The sequence below is a fragment of the Passer domesticus genome, chromosome 5, assembly GCF_036417665.1.
Source record: "Passer domesticus isolate bPasDom1 chromosome 5, bPasDom1.hap1, whole genome shotgun sequence".
NCBI classification, from domain to species: domain Eukaryota; kingdom Metazoa; phylum Chordata; class Aves; order Passeriformes; family Passeridae; genus Passer; species Passer domesticus.
Window position 1 is genome coordinate 77,060,517 of NC_087478.1, and position 20,911 is coordinate 77,081,427.

Here is a 20,911-nt window from a genome sequence, read left to right on the forward strand (position 1 = left end):
TTTAAAGTGGAAATGAGATTAATCTACAAGTAGTTCAGCTCATAATTTCCTTTCTGAAAAGTCTTAATTTTCTGTTTTACGTACTGTACACAAAAAAATGAATTTATAATCCTATCTTTACTTCTTCTGCCATCCCAGCATTTGAAGCAGTATTTGAATTATGATGGAAGGTGTCAGTTTCTGTATTAGAATGATGAAGTTAAAAAGCAAATTACTGCCTGCTCATTAGATAGCCAGGATTTTAAATTGGCTGTTATGCCTAGTTCACTACTGTGCCTACATGGTGCATCTGCCAGCCAGCACAACACAACTGTTTTAAATATCTGTGTAAAGTTAAATAAAAATAATGATTAATAACTCCTGAAAGAGCATTCATAACAATGTGGAATTTAGGTTTCTTTTTCTAGTTTAGCCTTTTGTAGGAAATACAGTTTATTCTTAAGTATGTTCCCAAAGAACTCCTGAAATTAGTAATTTTTTCAGGGTTTTAGGGGAAGGCGTAATGGAGGAAAAAGATCTTAAAATCAGTTTAAATATTACAAGAGGTAAAATGCTAATAAAGGTCCACATGACATGGCACAAAAATCAATTTAATATTTGATCATTTACAGGATCTTTGAAATTTTTCTTGAAATGCAGATTTTTATCCTTAACTTTTGCAGCGGATGGAACAGTTGACAGTGGCCAGGGGTCATCTGTGTACACTGAATCTGTGAGCAGTCAGCAGGCTGTGTCCTATGGTTCCCAGCATGACCAGTCAGTCTCAAGCACTGGAGTCCAGGGATACCCAGCTTCAGTTGGCCAAGTGCAGTCCCAGCAGCATGGAGGTTTTCAGCCACCTGCAGCGGTAAGCCAGACCTTAAAGCACTGCAGATGCATGCAATTGCTTGGTTTTGTGTGTCTGGTGGAAGGTGAGAGGAAATCTGCCAGGCCATCTTCCACGTGTGTTTTGTTTTGCATAGGATACAGATTCTGCATGGGAGGAGTTCGGGGGATTTTTTTTTTTTTTTCTGCAAGATGACTGATTTTAGAGGAGGGGAAAGTGCAAGAGCGTCTTTGCCTTTAAAGCTTTTATTTAATCTTGGCTGCAGTTCAGCAGAATAATGGGTTAGTCATTTTTGTGAGTGGAATTAACATCCTGAGAACAAGACTACCTCTTGAAAATAAGCATTTAATTTTGCTTGGGAAGGTGGTGTGTGTATGTGTATATGAAGTTGCCAGGGGGATTAGAGTAATTGAAGCCACTGTATGAAATTGTTGTGTGTGTTCTGTGAGCCTTTGATTACAGATATTGCAGGTAAGACTCTTTTTAACTGTTACAGAATGTTGCATGTGAGAACTCCAGACTGAAAAGACCCCACATCCTTGTTCCCAGTTTTATTTCTAGCTTGTGTTGATTTGCTCATCATGTGTATTCCTTTTCCCTGGAAAGTCTGCACTGGGCACAAATACTTTTCCTACTATGTTCATTTGTGTTGCCCTTTTATTTTGGTATGTTTTTTCCTTGGTATGTTTTTAGATCTGAGTAAGAGAGTATGCAGAAATCTATTCTAATTCTGGAGTAGAACTTCTGCTGCTTTTATATTGTCTTCAGTGGTTCCCTTGTCATTTGTTTTTTACACAAATAAAAATCCAAGATTGAGGCAGACGTTATGGTATAATGTAGTAACACCATAAAGGAGATGTGACACTTAAGATTGAAGGTCCTCCCTTCTTCTGGTACCTGTGGTTGTAGGCTTTATTACAGGATCACTGGTGTAACTAGGATTTTGGCAAACAAGCTGCTATCACCCACAATCAAGGCATCTCCATCTTTTTCAAAGACACTTAACCTGAGGTGTGTGGTACTGTTAGTCCTTGATGATGAGTTCTTAATCCCTCTAAATAAGCTGCTCTTCTGCAAAGCCATATTTTGGAGTGTGGGCACATACTGGGCCAGAAGCCATGTCACTCTCTTGGGATGGCTTCCAGGTTGAAAGACCAGAATCTTTTGGGAGGAGGAGGGAGAACAAGCACGTGATAAAGGAATAGCTAAGCTGCATAGTTTGCTGCAAAAATGTTCTCAATGCTGTGTGATGATGACAACAGTGGTACCAGGAGGCTGGCAGACTGCAGGGACTGCTAACCCTTTGTTGGAAAGGGGCTGACAGGTTGAAATTACCTTGACAACTGAAGAAATGGCCTTAAAAAGAATCACAGAATTCAATTTGATCAGGACAAGAACAAGGTTGGTGCTTAAACTGGAATAATCAGCTACACAAGTACATAATGAATAACCACTGGCTAGGCAGCCATTTTGCAAAATAAATTTTAAAAAAGTCAGGGATTACATTGGACCACAAGCTGGACATGGTCAAAAACATCATGCTGTCATGAAAAAGGCAAACATCCCATTATATGAAATAGTAGTTCTGCTTTTGGCTATTGGTAAGTCTATCCTGGACACCTTGGTTGAGTGAACTGGAGGGTGGCTTGGGAGAAAAATCAGAGAAGGGTGTTTAAAAAAACCCAGGATAAATACAAAAAAGTGGTTTATGTGGGAAGACTGAAATAATTGAGTCTACAAGATAAGCTTGAGGAGAGAGGAAGCTGTAAAAGGCTGCTATGAAATAAGGAGAGGCTGATCAGATCACAACATTGTTGTTAGACAGAATAAGGCATGATAAGCCTAAACTGCAGCATGGAATTATTGTTTGGGAAGGGGTTTATTTAATACTCAGCAAAGATAGATAAGTATTGTAGTTTCTGTCAGTGCAGATGTTTCTGAGCTATTCAGATAAATTGGAGTCAGGAATGATGTATAGCTACTCCTGCCTTGGAATAGATGAAGATGTACTTAGTGAACAATTTGAGTTCTTTTCTACCTCTCTCCCAAATTTTTAAGCAATTTCGCAAGATTTCTCACAACATAAATCTTGAAAATGTAATCTCCACTGAATATCTTGTTGTTTTCTCTCTGGAGGTCTTTATTTCATTTTATTTCATTTAAGATATTGTGAATTACCTTCCATAAGAAGCATATACTGCCTCTTAAAAAATATAATATTTCCATTAACTTAAAAAACCCACAGCAAAACACAATACACTCCCCCATTAAAAAAGAACCAACAAAAAAAAAAAAAAAAAAAACAAACCCAAAAAAACCCCAAAAAAACCCAAAAAAACAAAACAAAAAAACCCCAAACCAATAAAGGAAGCCCGTGATCCAAAAAATGCAAATCCCACCTCAAAACCTTATTCTGTTTCTTCTGATTTGATTGATTTTTGACCTGTGGCCTTCTGGATCATGGCAAAATTACAAAATCCAGATGTTTTATTGGCCCAGCATCTGGAAGGTGCTTTTTTTCAGAATTTTCCACAGATGAAATTAATTTTTTTCCACATCTCATGTTGTAGAAGGTGTAAGGTTTAAATTTTTATGGTAATGTTTCAGTTAATAAAGAGCCAGCTGCCTACATTTAGTTCATAATTTGGGCAGAGGGACTGCTCCAGTAGAAGAACTGGATGACACCTGTAAGCACACATTCACTCTAAAGACTAATCAGTGCCTGAAAGCTCATTAGTATCTAAGTTTATTTGTCAGACTACCAGGTGCTTTGAGCACACACACACTATGGGCTGTGTCTTGTGGCCTGAGAAAATATTCTCTGATGTGCCTTCCGTGTGTTTCTCAGGAGGGTTCTAGGGAGCTTTCCACCTGCTCAGTGACCCAAGGCAAATTCAGCTCCTCAGAGGTGCACACAGCCTGTTCCCAGTGTGTCTTGGCATTCATTCAACATTCTCATATCTTGTGGTACCACATATTAGTCAATATTGGGCCTTCCATTGTGTGTCTTCATTTCTTTTCTACCTCATTATAGTTTTTGCTGGTTTTGTTATTTTTTTTAAGTGTTCAATTCTTAACTTTTGTTTTCCTCCTTTAGCCTCAACGTGGTCGTAGCATGTCAGTTTGTGTCCCCCACCTTCCTGCTCTTCCCTGTATGTCCTGCATCCCTCTCAGTGCTCCTTGCACCCCACCACCAGCGCTGTCTGCACCTCTTTCTCCTTTCTACCTTCGGACTGTCCCTGAAGAAACCTTTGCAGAAAAGCTTTCTAAAGCCCTGGAAAGTGTCCTGCCCATGCACTCTGCCTCTCCACGCAAGCATCGACGCTCCAGCCTGCCCTCCCTCTCTGTCAGTCCTGTATGTGTTACCATTTGCCTCCTGGCACAGTAAGATAAGTTATCATTAAATACATCCTGGCCTCTGGGCATTTCTAAAGGGAGAAATTGAAAAGTCAATTCCTTATACTGTGCTGCTGGAATGTTGATTTTGTTAATTTTGTTTATTTCTATGAAGCAGTACTGGTAAACATTATCAAACAGTGGCTGACTGCTTGTATCTTATCTTTTAGGACAGTATAAATGTAAATTACACAGCTGTACCACAGAAGGTAAAGGGAAGACTAGTTCTTAATACCCAAAGTCAGAAGACTTTTATTTTTCAACTTCTTAGTAAACACTGAATGTTAATTAAACCCTTCACAAAATAACAAGCTTTTAAAGCCTGATTGCTCTGGCTGCTTGTTCTTAAAGCTTTGACTAGCTGTGATAGAAATATTAGATATTTACAGTATGAATACTTTTGAGGTATTTTTTGTAAATTCTTATCAGAAATGCCACTTCAGCTGCTTCTCAATGGGAAGGAGCAGTAGTTTCATATTTCTTAGAAAGTCAGATGCAGAGATAATGTGCAATAAAGGAGGTAGATTCTTTTCCATTCTAAGCTTCAGTTTACACAAGATAAATTTTGAGAAGCATTTCTGTGTAAATGAAGTTATTGGAAGCAGGTTTAGAATCTAGGAAAGGTACTTCATCTGTGGGACCTTCTCATTAGTGTTGGTCGGTAGGGAAATTTGCTGCTGCTTTTCTGGACAAAAGAGGCTGGGGAGAGAGTAAACAATGGGGAAACAGCAACTTGAAAAACTCATAAATGCCATTTGTCTTGAACAGTATACTTACTACTGGCTCCTGCAATTTTTTTTTCTATTAGGGAAGAGAATATATTGTCTCTGGACATACTACAGGCAGAGATGAAAAGATGCAAAATTACTAAATTGTTTGATGTTCTTGCATAGAACTCTCTTTAGTGAAATATTCCCTACAACTCTTAAATAAAATGAGCCTCCTCTGAAGTATTACCTCAGATGGAGTGGAATTGCCTGAGGACTGTGCTGTTATTAAACCTATGAATGTTTTACTGTCCAGGCAAGAGTTAAGTTTGTTTCAATGAATGCTAATTTTTTTATATGAAAAGGTATGATCATAAGTGATTAAATGATGTTTTTGTCTTACAAAATATGATACTAAATTATATTTTTAAATTATAATTATGGTTATTTTAATCAAGTTATTATTAATTTAATAAACTTTAATGATATTTTGTCTTACAAAACATTTCCTTTTGGCTTTTTTGATAGCATACAGGACACTAGTACTGTGGTTTTTGTATTGGAAAATACTAACATCTAATGTCATCTTCTGAGTGCAGATTAGAGGCTCTGCATTGTTGCTGTTCTCAAGTTCTGAATTTCATATTCCACATATGGCAGTGACCTCAGGGGTTTGATTGGATTTCAAGCACTGATCACAATGGATAGGCCATGACTATAACTCTCATTCCATTGTCAGGAGCAAAATTGGTTTCTTTTTGTGAACTATTGGAATTGAACTGGAAAAGCAGCTCTAACACCAGCAAATGTTCCCAATTGTAGCTCTGCCTGCCATGGATGTATTTAATGGATATTTACAACTCACCTAAATTTCCTAAGTACTGTATGTTTTTGACCATGAATTGAGTATAAATTCTATAAAGTTACTTCACAGAACTGCCTAGTGAACTGTGCATGTTGATGTGCTTTCACTTTTAATGTATGAATTACCTGTCTTGTTCATGTCAATACAGCCTCAGCATCCTCGTGGGGGAACACCACCGTTCCCAGATTCACAGATATTTTTCCCAACCGTTCATGAACGGCCGGTGTCTTTCTCACCACCACCTGTCTGCCCGCCGAAGGTGGCAATTGCTCAGCGGCGCAAGAGCACTTCATTTTTGGAAGCCCAAACTTGCCACTTCCAGCCATTGCTGAAGACTGGCCAGAGTTTAGTTCCACCTGGTGGTAGTCCCACCAATTGGACTCCAGAGGCATTTGTTATGCTGGGCACAGCAGCTCAGAGAGTCGCTGGAGAGCCTCTGCATGTGCAAGTTAATCCCGTGTTTGAGCAAGCTCCTGTCCACAGTGACTATAGATCTGGACCAACACCTCCAGAGGATGCTCACTACAGGATGCATCCAGAAGCTGTATATTTGGTGGGCATGCACTATCCATCACAGGTATCGGAGCAGTATGATCAAGTAGCTTATAACTCTCACGTGACTGAACAGCATTTGAAGCAGGTCTCTGAGTCAAACCATGGGCAAGGTGGTCCTCCACAAAGCTCTGTGTTCGACTTGCAATCGGGGCAAACATATCTGGCAAGACCCGTTCAGAGCCTGAGGCTGGATTCTGGGATGGGTCCCCTTTCTCCATTATCCAGTGTTTCAGCTCCCCTGAGTGCAGAGCCAGCTCAGCTGACGTTCCACCAGGTGTTTGTTCCGCACTCGGCCCCGGCTGTGCTCTCTCACAGCGCTGACGGCAGGGCGAGCTGTGTCTTTGAGTTCCATGTGCACACGCCGAGCTCTGCTGCGGCAGAAGGGGCAGCTTTGCCCCCGCGGGCCTACAGGAGTCGCCGGGGCTCCGTGGAGACCAGCCATGAGGAGTGCACCCAAGGCATAGGGTCGCACGGTCGGCTTCAGCCCGTGACAGAAGAGCAGTGTAACTATCTTGGTGCTGGGGTAGCGGGTCCCAGAGGGGGCCCTGCCAGGCGCAGCTGGCCAGAAGGAAGCCCAGAATACTCCAGTGATTCCTCACAGCTGACTTCCTCTGACACTGGTGATTTCCAGTCTCCTCCCCCTACAGGGGGATCATCTTCTGCTTTTGGTTCAGACTTCTCATTGCCCATTGTTCAGCTGCCTCAGAAGGTGTTGCAGGAGTCGCAGCTCTTCATCTGCTTCCCCCAGGGAGCCTCAACTCAGCAGGCCTTGTCCACCTCGCTTTCATCAGGACCACCTGCATCCTATCCTCAGGTTACAGGAGCAAACCCTTCCACAATTCCACTGCTTTTTATAAGTCATACTAAAAGGGAAGCCTTGCTTTTAGACCTGCTCCGTGTGGTTCTAAGAATTAGCATTCATGGGGGTGTCTTTCCACCAAGTCTGTACTAGGATCTCTTTAACTTAACCAGGTTGCTATGAAATAATGAGGCATTAGCAACCATCTGGTGTGTGTTCAGATTTGGCTGAAATATTGGTAGGGCTTTTTTGTGTTAAAGTAAAAAATGGTCAGTGTTCCTCCTGGGACTAGCTGTTCTTTTGGTGAGAGATTGCTGGAGTACCAAATTGGCTTTTAAACAGTGGTTTTAATGAAATGTATCTTCTCCACTCTTAGAATCAGCAGTGGTAGTACAACTTGCTTTGTGTTTCTCTTGGTGCTCTTTAGCCATTTGAATGTGTTGCTTGAGGTTGAACTTTCATACAAATAATGTTTCATTAGACAACAAGGTGCTTTTGGTGACTGTCCAAAATGCAAGAGCTTTTTCTAGACTTGGGGAAAGAAAGTGGGAAGAGAGGAATGGAAGGAGCTGTGTTATGTATGTGTACATGGATTTGGAAATGTATTTGTTGAAGTATTTGAAGAAGCTAAACAGGCTGAGTAGTTTAATTAATGGCACAAACAACTGTTGCTAGTTGGTATTGCCACACTATAAGCCTTATGTGGTGTCCTTTTAAATAGCAAAATTTGAGGCCTGAGGCTTAGTTTGGAGATGTGTGTTTTATCAGCACATGTGGTATCTGCATTTGCAATGGTCACTTTTCTGTACACTGTGAGGTGTGTGTCTATATACATTGTGTCTGCACTCCTAGTCTGAAGTCTCATAACTTTCTGTGAAAAGAGAGGATTTACTTTAAGTAGACTTCTCTCTTACCTCTTTTGTCCTTGGAATTAGGGGCTTTGACATTTTAGTTGCTGGAGTGTTAGCAACTTCGGGATTTGTATGAAGCAGAATCATTTTGCTCTGTGTGTTTAGTTCAAGAACTAAATATTTAAGGCTTTCTGTAGGGGATATTAAAGGTGTTTTAGTAAAGCTGGAGCAGCTTTCATCACTAGTCTAATAGGTAGCAATTGCTGTGCTGTAGAATTTGTAGAATGAATCTCCTACTCAAGAACTTTGAAAACTTTTTTCTCCATAAACCTTTGTTAAACTCAGGAGTTAAATTCTGATGGATATAAAATACATTTGGAAAACAAAAAAAAGAGGTCACTTCTTTTGCAGAATATAAGTTCTGGGATCTTTTACCTAATTCATTAGAAAATTAGAATTTGAAACCCAAACTGAGTCAATGTGAACACATGTTACAGCAGTGGGGCATAGCACATGTGTGGATCCCAGCCTGAAGCTTCTAAAACAGCAAAGAAAAAAATGGTTCTCTTCATTGGTAGTCTGCTTTCCCCAAAGCTTCCATAATTGGAAAAGTATGGAATTTTAACAGACATGTTCCTAATGAGCCTCTGCAAGCTGAATGATCACAGCATTAAGAAATTTTCATAGATATTTCTGGTATGATACATATGCACCAGATGTGCTTCTTACAAAGGCAGTTCACCCAAGTGGTGCATGCTCAGGCAACTCATCTGGAGGTCTTTGTCTAGTTCTCTCCCAGGAGCTGATAAAGAAATACAGTTGTCACAAAAACAATAATGCAGATCCTGGGATCTGATTAAAAAAATTCAGCCACAAAAATAGTAATGGATGTCCACTCCATTTTCCTATGCATCTTCCACATTCATTTGTATGCCACTCATCCATTTTTTTCGTTGCTTGCTCAAAAATTCTGTCTTAGCTAGAGTGTTAACCCTCATATTCCTCCATATCCAATTCTTGGTAGCCTTTGAATGGTAGTGACTCTGGCCTGTGTTTTGACATGCCTCTCAAAGGAAACTCATGACATTTATGTATACTGGGTACTTTGTAATTGGTCTAGAATTCTGTATATCTTCTTGCTTGGATTTTTTATGGATAGTTTTATTTCCATGTAGCCTTCTTTTATTGCCCCACCTGTCTGTGTTTGGAACACATGTAAAGGTAAAACTTAATGCATCTATTTCCAGTTACCATACCAAGGCATCCTGCTCTTAAAGCATCACCAGTGGAAGAAGAAGCTGGTAGGCTGATCTGTCTCATGTTGAGGGGCATGTGGGTTGCAGAGTCCTTCTGTGTCAGTTATTTTGCAAGACTTAAAAGACATTCAGAACTCCTCCAGATTGCTCTGCTTTGTTCTGGTTGTCATAATGGAATTTAGCCAGAAGGTCTGCTTGTCCAAAAGGACAAGCTAGAAACCTATTCCAACCAGATGATTCCAGGCAGAAATGATTTTAACTGCCTGCAGCAGAAACCATGGAGTTTTTCTCAGCTGATTCTCTTTTTTTTCCCTCCAGACACAGGTGCAAGGCCAGCCAGCCTCAAGCAGTGCTGCGGTACCATCCCAGCCTACTCAACACACTCAGCAGGTAGGATCACACTTCCTGAACACAGGAGTAAAATACTCATAGTATAGAATTTTGATGACTCTTTAAGAGCAATTGTCTACCTCTGTTGCCATTTGACCCATAGTTTGGCAGCAAAGGAATCCTTTGGTTCTCACCCAGTCTAACATGCTATGAGATAACATTGACTTTCTGAGATTTATTTAAAAAATCATGTTAATGCTTGTTTTCCCATGCCTGTCTTCCCCAACTTCCACCTGAGCTTGCAGTGGTGGTCCTGTTCAAGGGGACAAATGTCAGGACTTGCAGATTAGACTGTCTAGACAGGCAAACGTAATTCTCATGATTTCTTCTAACTGGAAATCTGATCTGCAATATTCGCTTCTCTTAACTGCCTTGTCTTCCTTTATAGAATCTTCATTCTTGGTTTCTCAGGTGAAAGAGTTCCCTTGCACGATGTGGTGTCAATAATAGAATTGTATTAGTAATGCTAATAAGTAATTGTTAGCTTTACTGACATGGCATATTCTGAAGATCTAATGATATCACTTAGAGAGTAAAAAGCAGAATTTAAGTAGGATATGCTTTAAAAAAACAAAACAACTCTGTTGTGGGGTAACACAGCTTCTTCCTCTTTTTCCTGCTACAGAGTGCACAGCAGCCAGCCTCTTCCCAACAGCCTGGGCAATACCAGCTGCAGCAGCCCTCAGTTTCTGCCAGCACCACTCCTGCACAAACTGTCTCTCAAACTCAAACTTCACAGATCATGCCAATGCCTCAGGCAGCAGCTGGGACACAGGTAAACAAAATTCTTTCTAGCAGAAGATATTTTTTTTTCCTTCTTTATAGCTGGTAGATTCAATATACTGCTGCTTTCACTTTTGTCATCTTTCCTAATGGTTTCAAAACATTCATCCAAACAAGAGTATTCTTATTGTACTATAACTGTCAATTTTGTTGAAAATGTGTGGGAAACTCTTTTACACATGGCAGTCGTGAGTAATTTGAGGGAAGGAGAGCACTTCCATGCACAAAGATCTTTAAATTGTCAAAAATATCAGGAAGCATATTGATGAATGGTGTATTGTGAACAGATCTTCAGGAACTTGTCATTTCTCTGTTTCCCATCCACTGTCTATCTTCTGCACCATTACATGTCTAAAACATACTCACTTATTTAGGTAGTGAGCTGTAGGACTCCTTTCTTCATGCTGTCATCTTTCTTACTCAGCTCTTCTCCTTTACTACCTGATCAAGAAGCTTCTGTTACTGAATATTGCTTCGTTTTGGCTCATATCTCTGTTGAATGTGTGAGCCGCAATTTTGTTTTTAAAATTATTGTTTTGTTGCTTGTTCATCTAAACTGCCTTTCCAGTTGCATCGTTTGCTGGCTTTAATTGACATATTCCCTGCCATTCTCTGAATGCTGGCACAGTGGATTTTAATTCTCCTTTGCTTTAGTCCCCATACTCAAAGCCGACAGATTTGTTGTAGGATTTGCACTTCTTTGCTGTGTAAGAAGGCAGGCTTGGGTCTGGGGACAGAGTTGAGGAGAATTTGATTCTGTTTATGCAAAAATCAGTGCTTCAAGGTATTCAAATGTTGCTCTTTCACCCTCTGTGGGTGTCTGTTTCAAGAGCCTGTTGAGCCCTTCAAGGGAAGTGTTGCAAAGTGAGGACTGTTTGGAACTCCAGCCAGCCTTGCAGCCGCTCTGCCAACTGTGCTCCCCAGCCACTTTAACAGAGTGCTGTAACTTGAATAATGCTTTCTTTGACTAATGTGTAAAACTCTGCTTTCCGCAACCCTGCTTAAAAAAAAAATCTATCTCTATTTTCTTTACCTCCCCAGCTTCCTGTTTCCCAACCAGTGTCGATCATCCAAGGCGAGCCTCAATTACCTGTTGCAGCATCTTCTCTCCCTCAGCCTTCAGTTGCCCCATCAGTCCCCATTGGCTCTCATTTTCTACCCATGGGACAGGCCTTGCCAACTTCCGTGGTTCCCCAGTTCCCAGTGTCTCAGTTGCCTGTAGCAGCTCCTCATGTGACAGTGGCTCAGCCAGGTTTCCAGTCGCTGCCCATTTCAATGGCAGCTGGCATGAATCAGCCACTGCTCACACTGGCCACGTCTGCAGCGGCAGCTGCCGTTCCTGTAGGACCAAGCGTTGTCCCTAGCCAGCTTCCCACACTGATGCAGCCTTTGGCTCAGCTGCCCAGCCAGGTTCTCCCTCAGCTCCTGCAGCCGCCTGTCCAGGCCGTGGGATTGCCAGTCAGCATTGGACAAGCTGCTGAAGCTTCGCTTCCTGCTGGAGATGCTCTTTACCAGGTATTGTTGCAAGCCAGCAGACCTCTTCTCCGCATTTTTGCCCGTTCCTCTAAGGTACCAGATCTGAGCTGTGTGCCCTGGCCAGCTCACGTCTCACATGAGAGCCATTAAGCCACTAGACTAAACTCTGTTGTGTGGTAAAGAACCATTTTAAAGGGGAGAGAAGAAAAAAAGTCCTTGGACAACCATGGGTTTTGAATTTTTTATTTGGCATTGGAATTTATCTAAAATGACAGAATCATGTCTTTGTTCAACCACCGTGTGAGACAGGACAGCTACATATTCATGAGATCTATCAGCTTGGGGAAAAAGAAGATAAGAAATTGTAACTTTAAAAACAAGACATGTGTGTTGGAAAGAAAATCAATGGCAGCATATTCAACAATATCAGTATTTCATTCCAAGTCTGGGAAGGGGTGGGACAGGGAATTCACAGAAATCAGTCAGGCAGCATGGATCTTGGATGTGACGTAAGTACCTGATGCTGGTTGTGAACTGCTGGACTGGTGGGCACAGACTGCTTCAGCAACTTTGTGGTCACTCACTGTAAAAGTGGCAACCTGAATAATGACTGAAGTGTTCCTTGTTTCTGGGTCAGCTCATTACGAGAGGACAGGAAAAACACAAGAGTGTTTTTGCTATTTAATCTCAAGAATCGGCAGCAGTTGTATAACATCTGAGCTGTAGTTGTTCAGCCTGAAAATTCTTCAAGCTCATTTGTAATCTCAGGCTTTAAAATCTTAAGCTATATAGGCAGCTGTGAGAGTTGGGAGATGAGGATTGTTTTGCCTAAGATTTGGGACTGTGAGTGGGAATTTGCTTGTTTGGGCGTGGTGACTTACATGTTGGCTGCATGACCAGTTTGCTCCACTTCTTTGGGAAGATTTTGGGAGTGCTTGAACAAGTACAAACGGTTGGAACATGTCCCTGGAGCTGATATTTTTTTTAATTACTGTCTTGTTTCCTAATTAGCTCTGCCATTCACTGACTTGGTTCCCTCATTTCTGTTACAGGGCTTCCCATCCCGGCTGACACCGCAGTACCCAGGGGACTCAAACGTTGCACCTTCCTCGGCCGTGGCCTCTGCCAGTATTCCTTCTGCTGTGCTGTCCCCTCCCTTGCCCACAGATGCAATGGCCCAGTCAGGGTACCTTGCTCCTGTTGTGCAGCCGTATGGGGAGCAGAATGTTTTAGTTTCCATGGGCAGCCTGGGAGGACAGGCTCAGGTGCCCCAGCCTCCTGTGAGTTTAGCACAACAGGCCTCATCTGCCTCCTCACAGCAGGCAGTTGTGGAGGTAAATATATGGAAAATAATGTAACAATGGATTTTGGATGTTTGACTCCTGCAACAGTGTATCTCTGTGGGGAACTAATCCCTTCTGTGCTTGTCTTCAGTTGGAAGTTAATATTTCGAATTACCTTTTTCTTACAGCAGAATGTCATGCCAATGTGGGGACCTTGTTGCCACTGGTTGTTCTGTTGGGAAGTGAGTGTGCATCCTGCAGGCAAAAAGCAGTAAAACACTTCACTTCTTGCTAGTACTGTAGAACATTTTTGCCATATCAAAGACAAGCTGCAGTCAATAGCCTTTGAGAATCTGTCATTATGCCTATTCCCTGCAGCGTGGTTCTTGCAGGGAGAATTGGAATTGTCTCTGTGTTCTGCATTGGCTTGCCTTTTGCACATTCTGTTAGTAAAACTGTGACTGCATGGCCAGCTGTAGTGACATGTGGCAGTAGAAAGGATGTGTGGCTGGTTTCCTCTCCTCACCCCTCCTCAGATGACATTTTGCTTCACTGCAGTTGCTCTAGAGTATTTTGTAAACTAAAGCTGTCCTAAATGCCAGCTGTTTAAACTTCTAAAAAGGCAGAGCTTTCAGCTTTACAACTGGTTTGGGAGGAAACACTGAAGACTACTGGGTTGCTTGAAGAGGAATTGTACTTTTTAGGGGGGGTTCTTGATTGTAGGTTTCTATCCATAGGGTACTCAGGGTGTCTCACAGACTGCTTCAGAGACTCTTCCAGCAACACAGCCTGCTCAGTCTACCCCTTTGGCTTCTTCTATGGATAGGTGAGCACTGCTTCTTTTCACCAAACTCAGTTTCAATGTCATGTGTTGATTATACTTCCATGGATAATCTTTAGATATATTTTTTTACCAGGAGTAATTTTTTTTTTTTTTACTGGGAATGTTCTTGAGGATGAGAATAACTAAAGTTCCTAGAGGAAAAACACCATCAGAAGGGTAGATCATGCTATGTGGAGTATTTTATGGAGGGAATAAGTAAGGTTGTGTGTAGTGATTAACTTTTTTATTTGTCATGTCAAATGGATCATAAGTGACAGGTTTATTGTCCTTTTGGCACTTAAGCAGAATTCAAACTCCAAATAGCATAAAAACACAAGATAGATTTGTACAACTCAGCTTTCAAGAGGTGTAGCAAAATAATTACAGTTAGAATTTCTATTTAAGCAACCTGAAGTGTTGACAGGACTCTTTTCCTCTACTCGATGATTAACACACATCTGCCACTTCCCAGAACAGAATATCATGTGGTTGGTTAGAGTGTAGTTGCAGTTATGGAATGCATGGAAGCTAACAGGAAGTTGCCTTTTCTTTCTAGTGCACACTCTGATGTTGCTTCAGGATTGAGTGATGGCAACGAGAATGTCCCAGCTTCGAGTGGAAGGCACGAGGGGAGGACAACGAAGCGTCACATGCGGAGGTCTGTCCGCAGCCGCTCTCGCCACGAGAAGACTTCTAGGCCAAAACTGAGAATTCTAAACGTGAGTATTTTTTATTTTAGGGACAGTTCAGTAATAATGATGAGTTTTTAAGCCTCTACTAGCATTCCAAATGTCATCTATGAAGAGCTTTTTGGAGCATTACATATGGTAAAGCTGACCTGCTAGGCTACCAATGGTTACACAGACTGTTCCAGAATATTCGATGTATCCTCAGACAAAAATCATGGCACCATTTATTAGACTGGAAAGATGGAACATGTTTGTATTGTACCAGTACGGTTAGTTTTTCTCAATGAACTTAGGTTCTTGTGCTTTTGGTTTGAGGTATTATTTTCTTTGTTTTAGGTTTCCAACAAAGGTGATCGGGTAGTGGAATGCCAGCTGGAGACACACAATCGGAAAATGGTTACTTTCAAATTTGATTTGGATGGTGATAACCCTGAGGAAATAGCTACAATTATGGTAAGATGTATTTTAGAGATGGAGACTCAAGTCAGTTGTATTTTTTTGTTTATGGTTTGGAATTGGTCTCCCATGTAGCATGGTGTATGTTCACCTTATTGGCACACAACCACAGCTAGAAATTTGGCACAGAGTAGTTTAGCAGTCTGGTTATTAATTAATGTTGCATGCACAAGTCACATGAAAATTTGTGTCACTTTTTACCTTAGAATTGAGGTTTTTATCAAGTGAAAAAACTGTTTCTGTTTTGTTGGTTGGTTGTTTTTGGTTTTTTTTTCAATCTGACCATTTTGTCCTACAGAGACACATTTAAATAAGAGTACTGAGTAGCATAGAATAGAACCCCCATTTTTTTTTTATTTAAACTCTTATTTTTGGTCTGGTACAGTCTAAATGAGCCTGAGATAGTTTTAATGCTGCTGAAGTTGGGGTAGGGGGGTGACAAAACACAGTGTCTTTTGACAGCTTCTTGGGCACCTGTGCAGTGATTATCTTTTGCTTAGAGAGGTGGCAGAGTCTGAATTGGTGTGTGCTGGATTTGTACCTTTCAAAAGGAACCAAACCAGTGATATGGAAGGAATTCTCTACCATTAATGGCTTTCTGAGAAAGAGGACAAAGTTTGTTCTTGGCTAAGTACATATATTAGCACATTCAATAACATGAGGTCGTGTGCCAGGAAATATGGAGAGTACACAGATGTCTTTCTTCACCTTAAACCTAAAGTGATCCTATGAAGAAATAAGAGTTATGTTTGATTTATGAAAACTAAACAAGCAAACCCAAAACTTAAGACACAAACACTCTTCAAGCAACAAAAACCACAAATAATTGAACATGAGTAGAAGCAAAATAAGTTAACTTTGCATCCAAATGCAGTCACACAGTTAAAAGTGTGCATCCTAGTTTAAACATCTGAATCTGGAACGTTGTGCTCATTGGTTCCTTGCTGAATATTGAGCAAACTTTAGATTGCAAGACCTTGTTTCCTTTTAGTCATGATACTGTTAGGCATACCCCATTATAGTTGTCTTGGTCCTAAACTGAACTAATGTTGTGCATTGGAGAGGCTGATACAAGCACATCATGCCTACTTTTCCTTTTTTGAACCAGCATCCCAGGAATTTGATGTAAAATCAGTGTCTCAGGCTTTTCCTCTAAGGCACTTTATTTCTCTTTTCCAGCAGTCTCTATGACTGACATTTTTACTTCTGTTTCATGGACTGTCTCTGAGTTTTTCCATGCATAATTTCAGGAGACAGAATACTCTCATGGGTTAGACCAAATGAAGAATATTATTTGGTCTTTCTAACTACCAAGTATACTTGTTTAAACCAGTTTTATCCAACAAAAGCAAGAGAAGTTATTTTCATAAAGCAATACAATGCATTGGAACTAGACAGGCTGAGCCACCTTTCTCTCCCTGTATTTGGAACATAATCCATACTGGCTTTTATGTACCACAGCCAGACTTTAAATAAGTGACGTGCAACCTGCCTAGAGAAGTTGTATATGGCATGGAAAGAGAGAAGCACAGAAGACATCTTGCAATACAGAATTTTCAGTTTTATTATATTATAGTTCTCTTTAAATGTGTCTCTTAATGCATGTTACATTCATTAGACAGGAGGAATTGCAGTAAGATAAGACTGCTAATTTTAAATTTCCCTGTGCTAAGCAAAGATTGAGGTGACAGTTGATGAAGAAGTGAGATTGAATGTTCTCCACAGCCAAGATTAAACCAGGGCACACACTTCTGTGCTGGAGATAATTTGAGGAACAATTGTTTTTCTCTATGGTGTCACCACTTTCATCCTGTTCAGAAAAACAGCAAAGGGAAGACAAACATCAGCACCAAGAGTAAATTGTGGTTATTCAATATATTGTTTTGAAATTACTTTTGCAGAATGAATGTTGCTTTGTTCTTTTACAGGTGCAGAATGAGTTTATTTTAGCAACAGAGCGAGACTCGTTCGTAGAACAGGTACGAGAGATTATTGAGAAAGCAGATGAAATGCTGAGTGAGGATGCAAGCGTGGAGCCAGAAGGGGATCAGGGGCTGGAGAGCATGCGGACAAAAGATGACGGCTTCTTCCCGGGGTCACAGGTATGTGAAGGACACACGGCCTCAGCTCTTGGCATCTTCCATTTTGGGTGGTATGGTTTTGTTAGTAGAGCTAGCTAGAAGTAGAAACTTCCTGTCATGAGAATTACCAAAGATCAATAATTAAAAGACAAAAAGAAAAAGCTTCATATCGGAGTGATATGATAAAATTAAGTTAGAAAGCTAAATAACAGACCTCTTACTTTTTGATGTGTTGGAAGACTTCTGAAGCTGCTGCATCTCCTAACGCTCCACTAAACAGACAGTCTTAAATGCTGATGCTTCTTGAATTTGAGATTATTGTGAGGTAGGGCAGTAAAACCCCAGCCTTGTGCTGTTCACTAAACACTGAGAGCCTGATCTCAGGCCCTCCACCCAGTGAAGTACTGAGAGATTGGATAGCTCGGTTAGGAAACACAGGCTTTGAAACTGTTTGCTGGGTGCTGAAAGTAGTGACACTGCCTGAATCTCTGCATTAATTACACACAGAACCAGTTTGAAACATCCATTTATTTGTTGGATGTTTAAGGAAATGAGTTGGATTTCCAAAATAATTTTCAGATCAAGTTGTTACATTGACAGTCACTGAGCTGAGAGTCTCTAAAAACACTGTAGCTGACATTTATCTGGGCAGAATTCCTCTAGTTTGGTGATGGAGCTTGGGTCCCACGTACTGCCTCCCTTAAATGCCCACATTTCAGTAAGCTAGCGTTTTAAGAACTATCTTGTGGGTTTCTGTTTCAGAATAGAAGTTTAAATTTTATCTTACTTTACAGAAATTAGAGTTCAAACAGCCAGATCCTACATCTTCCATGCCACAAAGAATAGGTAAGTCTTTTGTGATTTTTTTCAACAGTTACCTTTTTCTGTTTCAGCGGATGGGTGCAGCCAAGTTTTTTGTTTTGTATGATGGAGTGCACATTCCATATTGCAGGTTATGTGTTTAGTTGCAACCCTGTGTCACTAAACATCCACCTTCTTTTTGTTTAGGGGTTCCCTCTAGCTCCTTTACCCAGGTTGTTCATTCTGCTGGAAGACGGTTCATTGTCAGCCCGGTCCCTGAGAACAGATTGAAAGAACAGGGCTTTTTCACATCTGCTGGTGTTGGAGGAAATGAAACTTCAGATATGGGTGAGTTCTCCAAACTTTTACAAGCTGATGCCTAAGACATGTTCATCAAAACTGTCAAGTTAGTTAGCTAACTAACTGTTTCCTGAAGACCTCTCAAAGTATGTGGGTAAGTAGGGAACTGTCTGTGCTGCTAAGGGGTGACCATTATTTGGGTCAAACCATGCAGGATTCTTGGAGGAAAACTGCTGATGAGCTGTCTGCAAGACTCTGAAACTTGAATTCTGTATTTTAATATAAGCCTGGATTTGTGTGTTTTGTTGTTTTGGTGTGGGTTTTTTCCTTTGGTTTGTTGGGGTTTTTTTTTTGATGCTAAGAAGTAAATGTGGTCTTAGTCTAGCCATAGACAGTAATACTGTAATGAACTTTTTCAGGTGGACTGATAATTTTCTTTTCTTCCAGTTGCAGCATCTCCTGTACATGGTCCTGGCATGAATCTCTCCCACTCAGCATCATCACTGAGCTTGCAGCAAGCTTTCTCTGAGATGGGGCATGCTCAGATGACAGAAGGACCTAGCACAGCTCCTCCAGTGTTCAATCAAACAATGCCACCATTTCCACCTGCGCTTTCTACCATGGCGGGCAGTGGTGCAACTCCTGCATCTGTGGCTACTTCTTCAGTATCTGTTTCCTCCAGCACTGGTGTCTCTCTTCCAGGATCTGTTACTTTGCCTTCAGAAAATGCAGCTGTTGGAGTTGCACCAAGCACAAGTGTGCCAAGCTCTATTTCTCCACCTCCAGCCTCACAATCTGGACAGCAATCGACCGGTGTCACTTCCAGCGTGAGCGCCCCTGCTTCTTTCTCCTTATCTGCCACGTCCCAGCCTGCTCAACCAGTGACTGCAGACATTGCTGCCAGTATCAGCACACCATCATCTTCAGCACTGCCATCTGCCCAGGTTCCTGGTGTCACTGCTCTCGGTGCTGCTGCACCAGCTGTGACATCTCAGTCTACTCCTCAGACTGTGAGTAGTTTGGCAGCAGCACAGACGTCTGTTGCCCTGTCTGTGGCTCAGAACGTGGCTTTGCAGCTTCCCCAGCTCAGCAGCAGTGGTTCTGTGTCCAGTCTGGCAGAAACAACAGTCGTAAGTGCTCCACAGTCACTACCTGAGAGTGGGCACTCTCTGGATAAATCGCATTCCTGCAATGCAGCTGGCTTATCTCTGCCAATCTGTGCACCTTTATCATCCTCAATAGCATCAAGCATATGTGGTTCAGTCTCTCAGCCAGTGATCCATCCCTTACTTGTTCCATCAGGAATTACATCAACTCCTGTCCTACCCCAGATTTCAGGTGCAACACCCATGTTGCCCCAGGTTCCCTTACCTGGTGTCTTGCCACAACCAGTCACTAACTTGCCTGCAGTACAGCAGACTCTGATCCACAGCCAGCCTCAACCAGCTCCATTGCCCAACCAGCCTCATGTTCACTGTCTGGAGGCCGATGCTGATGCTCAGTCTAAAGCCCCTGGTATTGATGACATAAAGACCCTGGAGGAAAAGCTGCGATCTCTCTTCAGTGAGCACAGCAACGTGGGAACGGTGCACCCGTCAGTGTCTCTGGAGACCTCGCTGGTAATGGAAACCACAGTTGTTCCTGGCATCCCAACCACTGCTGTTGCACCAAGCAAACCCCTGACATCCATTAGCACTTGTATACCTCCAAGCAGTTTGCCTCTTGGACCAACTGGCTTGCCAGTGCTGACTCCAGTTGCCACTCCTGGGCAGGTGATCACCCCGGTCAGCTACATCTCGGCCTCGAGCAGCGTGGCCACAGCAGCAGTGAAAGCAGCAGGGACCTCTCCTTCCAAGCCCCCTCTCAGCAGGGTACCGGTAAGGAACGCAGCGTCGCTGTCCATGCTCAGCTCCTGCAGGAAGCAGCCTTCTTGGGCAGGATCCTTTTTGTTAAACAAAGTATTTATTCAGGAAGAAGTTGCTTCATTTAGTGTAGTATTGAAAGGTTTATGCTCTGGTTGTTTTTGTGTGTCCCAAGAGGTGTTCTATCTTGTCACCCAGTGGGCAAAATAATTCCAGTTCCATTTTATGCTTCTGAGAGATGTCTCTTATGTCACTGTTAGTTTTTCTTCTTAAACTACAAAGAGTGAAGCAACTGTGGTTTGCTTTTTGTGTTGGGTTTTTTCTTGATACTGATTTTTTTCAAACAGAACTTGGATGTCTTGCCTTAAATAGCTTTTTATCTTGACCACTTGGAGGTACTTGGCCACTAGGCTGAGATGGTTGTTTGGATATTTCACCAAGTGGTGGATTTGAGAAAACAGAATTTTGCTTCCTGTCATGAACCGGTTCCTTGCAGTCAAGGGTGAACCTGACTGAAAGAGTTTGGGATTTTTTAAGTTCTCTGCTACTTATTTGATACCTGCATGCTGTTTTCCTTTCAAATGTTAGATTTATGAGAGCGGGATTTGGGGAAATTTAGAAGATACCTGAAAACAAACCCTTTCTTTTCTTTTTTTGTTTTCTGACTCATGTTCTACAAGCAAAACACTTTCACAAAGAAATTACTCACAGT

The 20,911-nt window shown here is 41.7% G+C and overlaps 1 protein-coding gene across 17 annotated transcripts in view; it reads left to right on the forward strand.

Moving 5' to 3' along the window:
• Positions 1-20,911, forward strand: part of WNK1 (WNK lysine deficient protein kinase 1) — a 98,282-nt gene that overhangs the window by 56,792 nt on the left and 20,579 nt on the right. For 8 of the 17 annotated variants that reach the window (XM_064421224.1, XM_064421226.1, XM_064421225.1 and 5 more), the window contains 14 exons: positions 663-847; positions 3,924-4,181; positions 5,943-7,163; positions 9,574-9,645; positions 10,271-10,420; positions 11,470-11,943; positions 12,957-13,238; positions 13,925-14,013; positions 14,567-14,729; positions 15,036-15,152; positions 17,084-17,257; positions 18,031-18,082; positions 18,245-18,385; positions 18,785-20,214. In XM_064421224.1, the coding sequence (XP_064277294.1) occupies positions 663-847; positions 3,924-4,181; positions 5,943-7,163; positions 9,574-9,645; positions 10,271-10,420; positions 11,470-11,943; positions 12,957-13,238; positions 13,925-14,013; positions 14,567-14,729; positions 15,036-15,152; positions 17,084-17,257; positions 18,031-18,082; positions 18,245-18,385; positions 18,785-20,214 (4,808 nt within the window). The remainder of the gene's footprint in view (positions 1-662; positions 848-3,923; positions 4,182-5,942; positions 7,164-9,573; positions 9,646-10,270; positions 10,421-11,469; positions 11,944-12,956; positions 13,239-13,924; positions 14,014-14,566; positions 14,730-15,035; positions 15,153-17,083; positions 17,258-18,030; positions 18,083-18,244; positions 18,386-18,784; positions 20,215-20,911) is intronic. The other 9 variants (XM_064421232.1, XM_064421237.1, XM_064421235.1 and 6 more) reach the window with 5 other exon arrangements.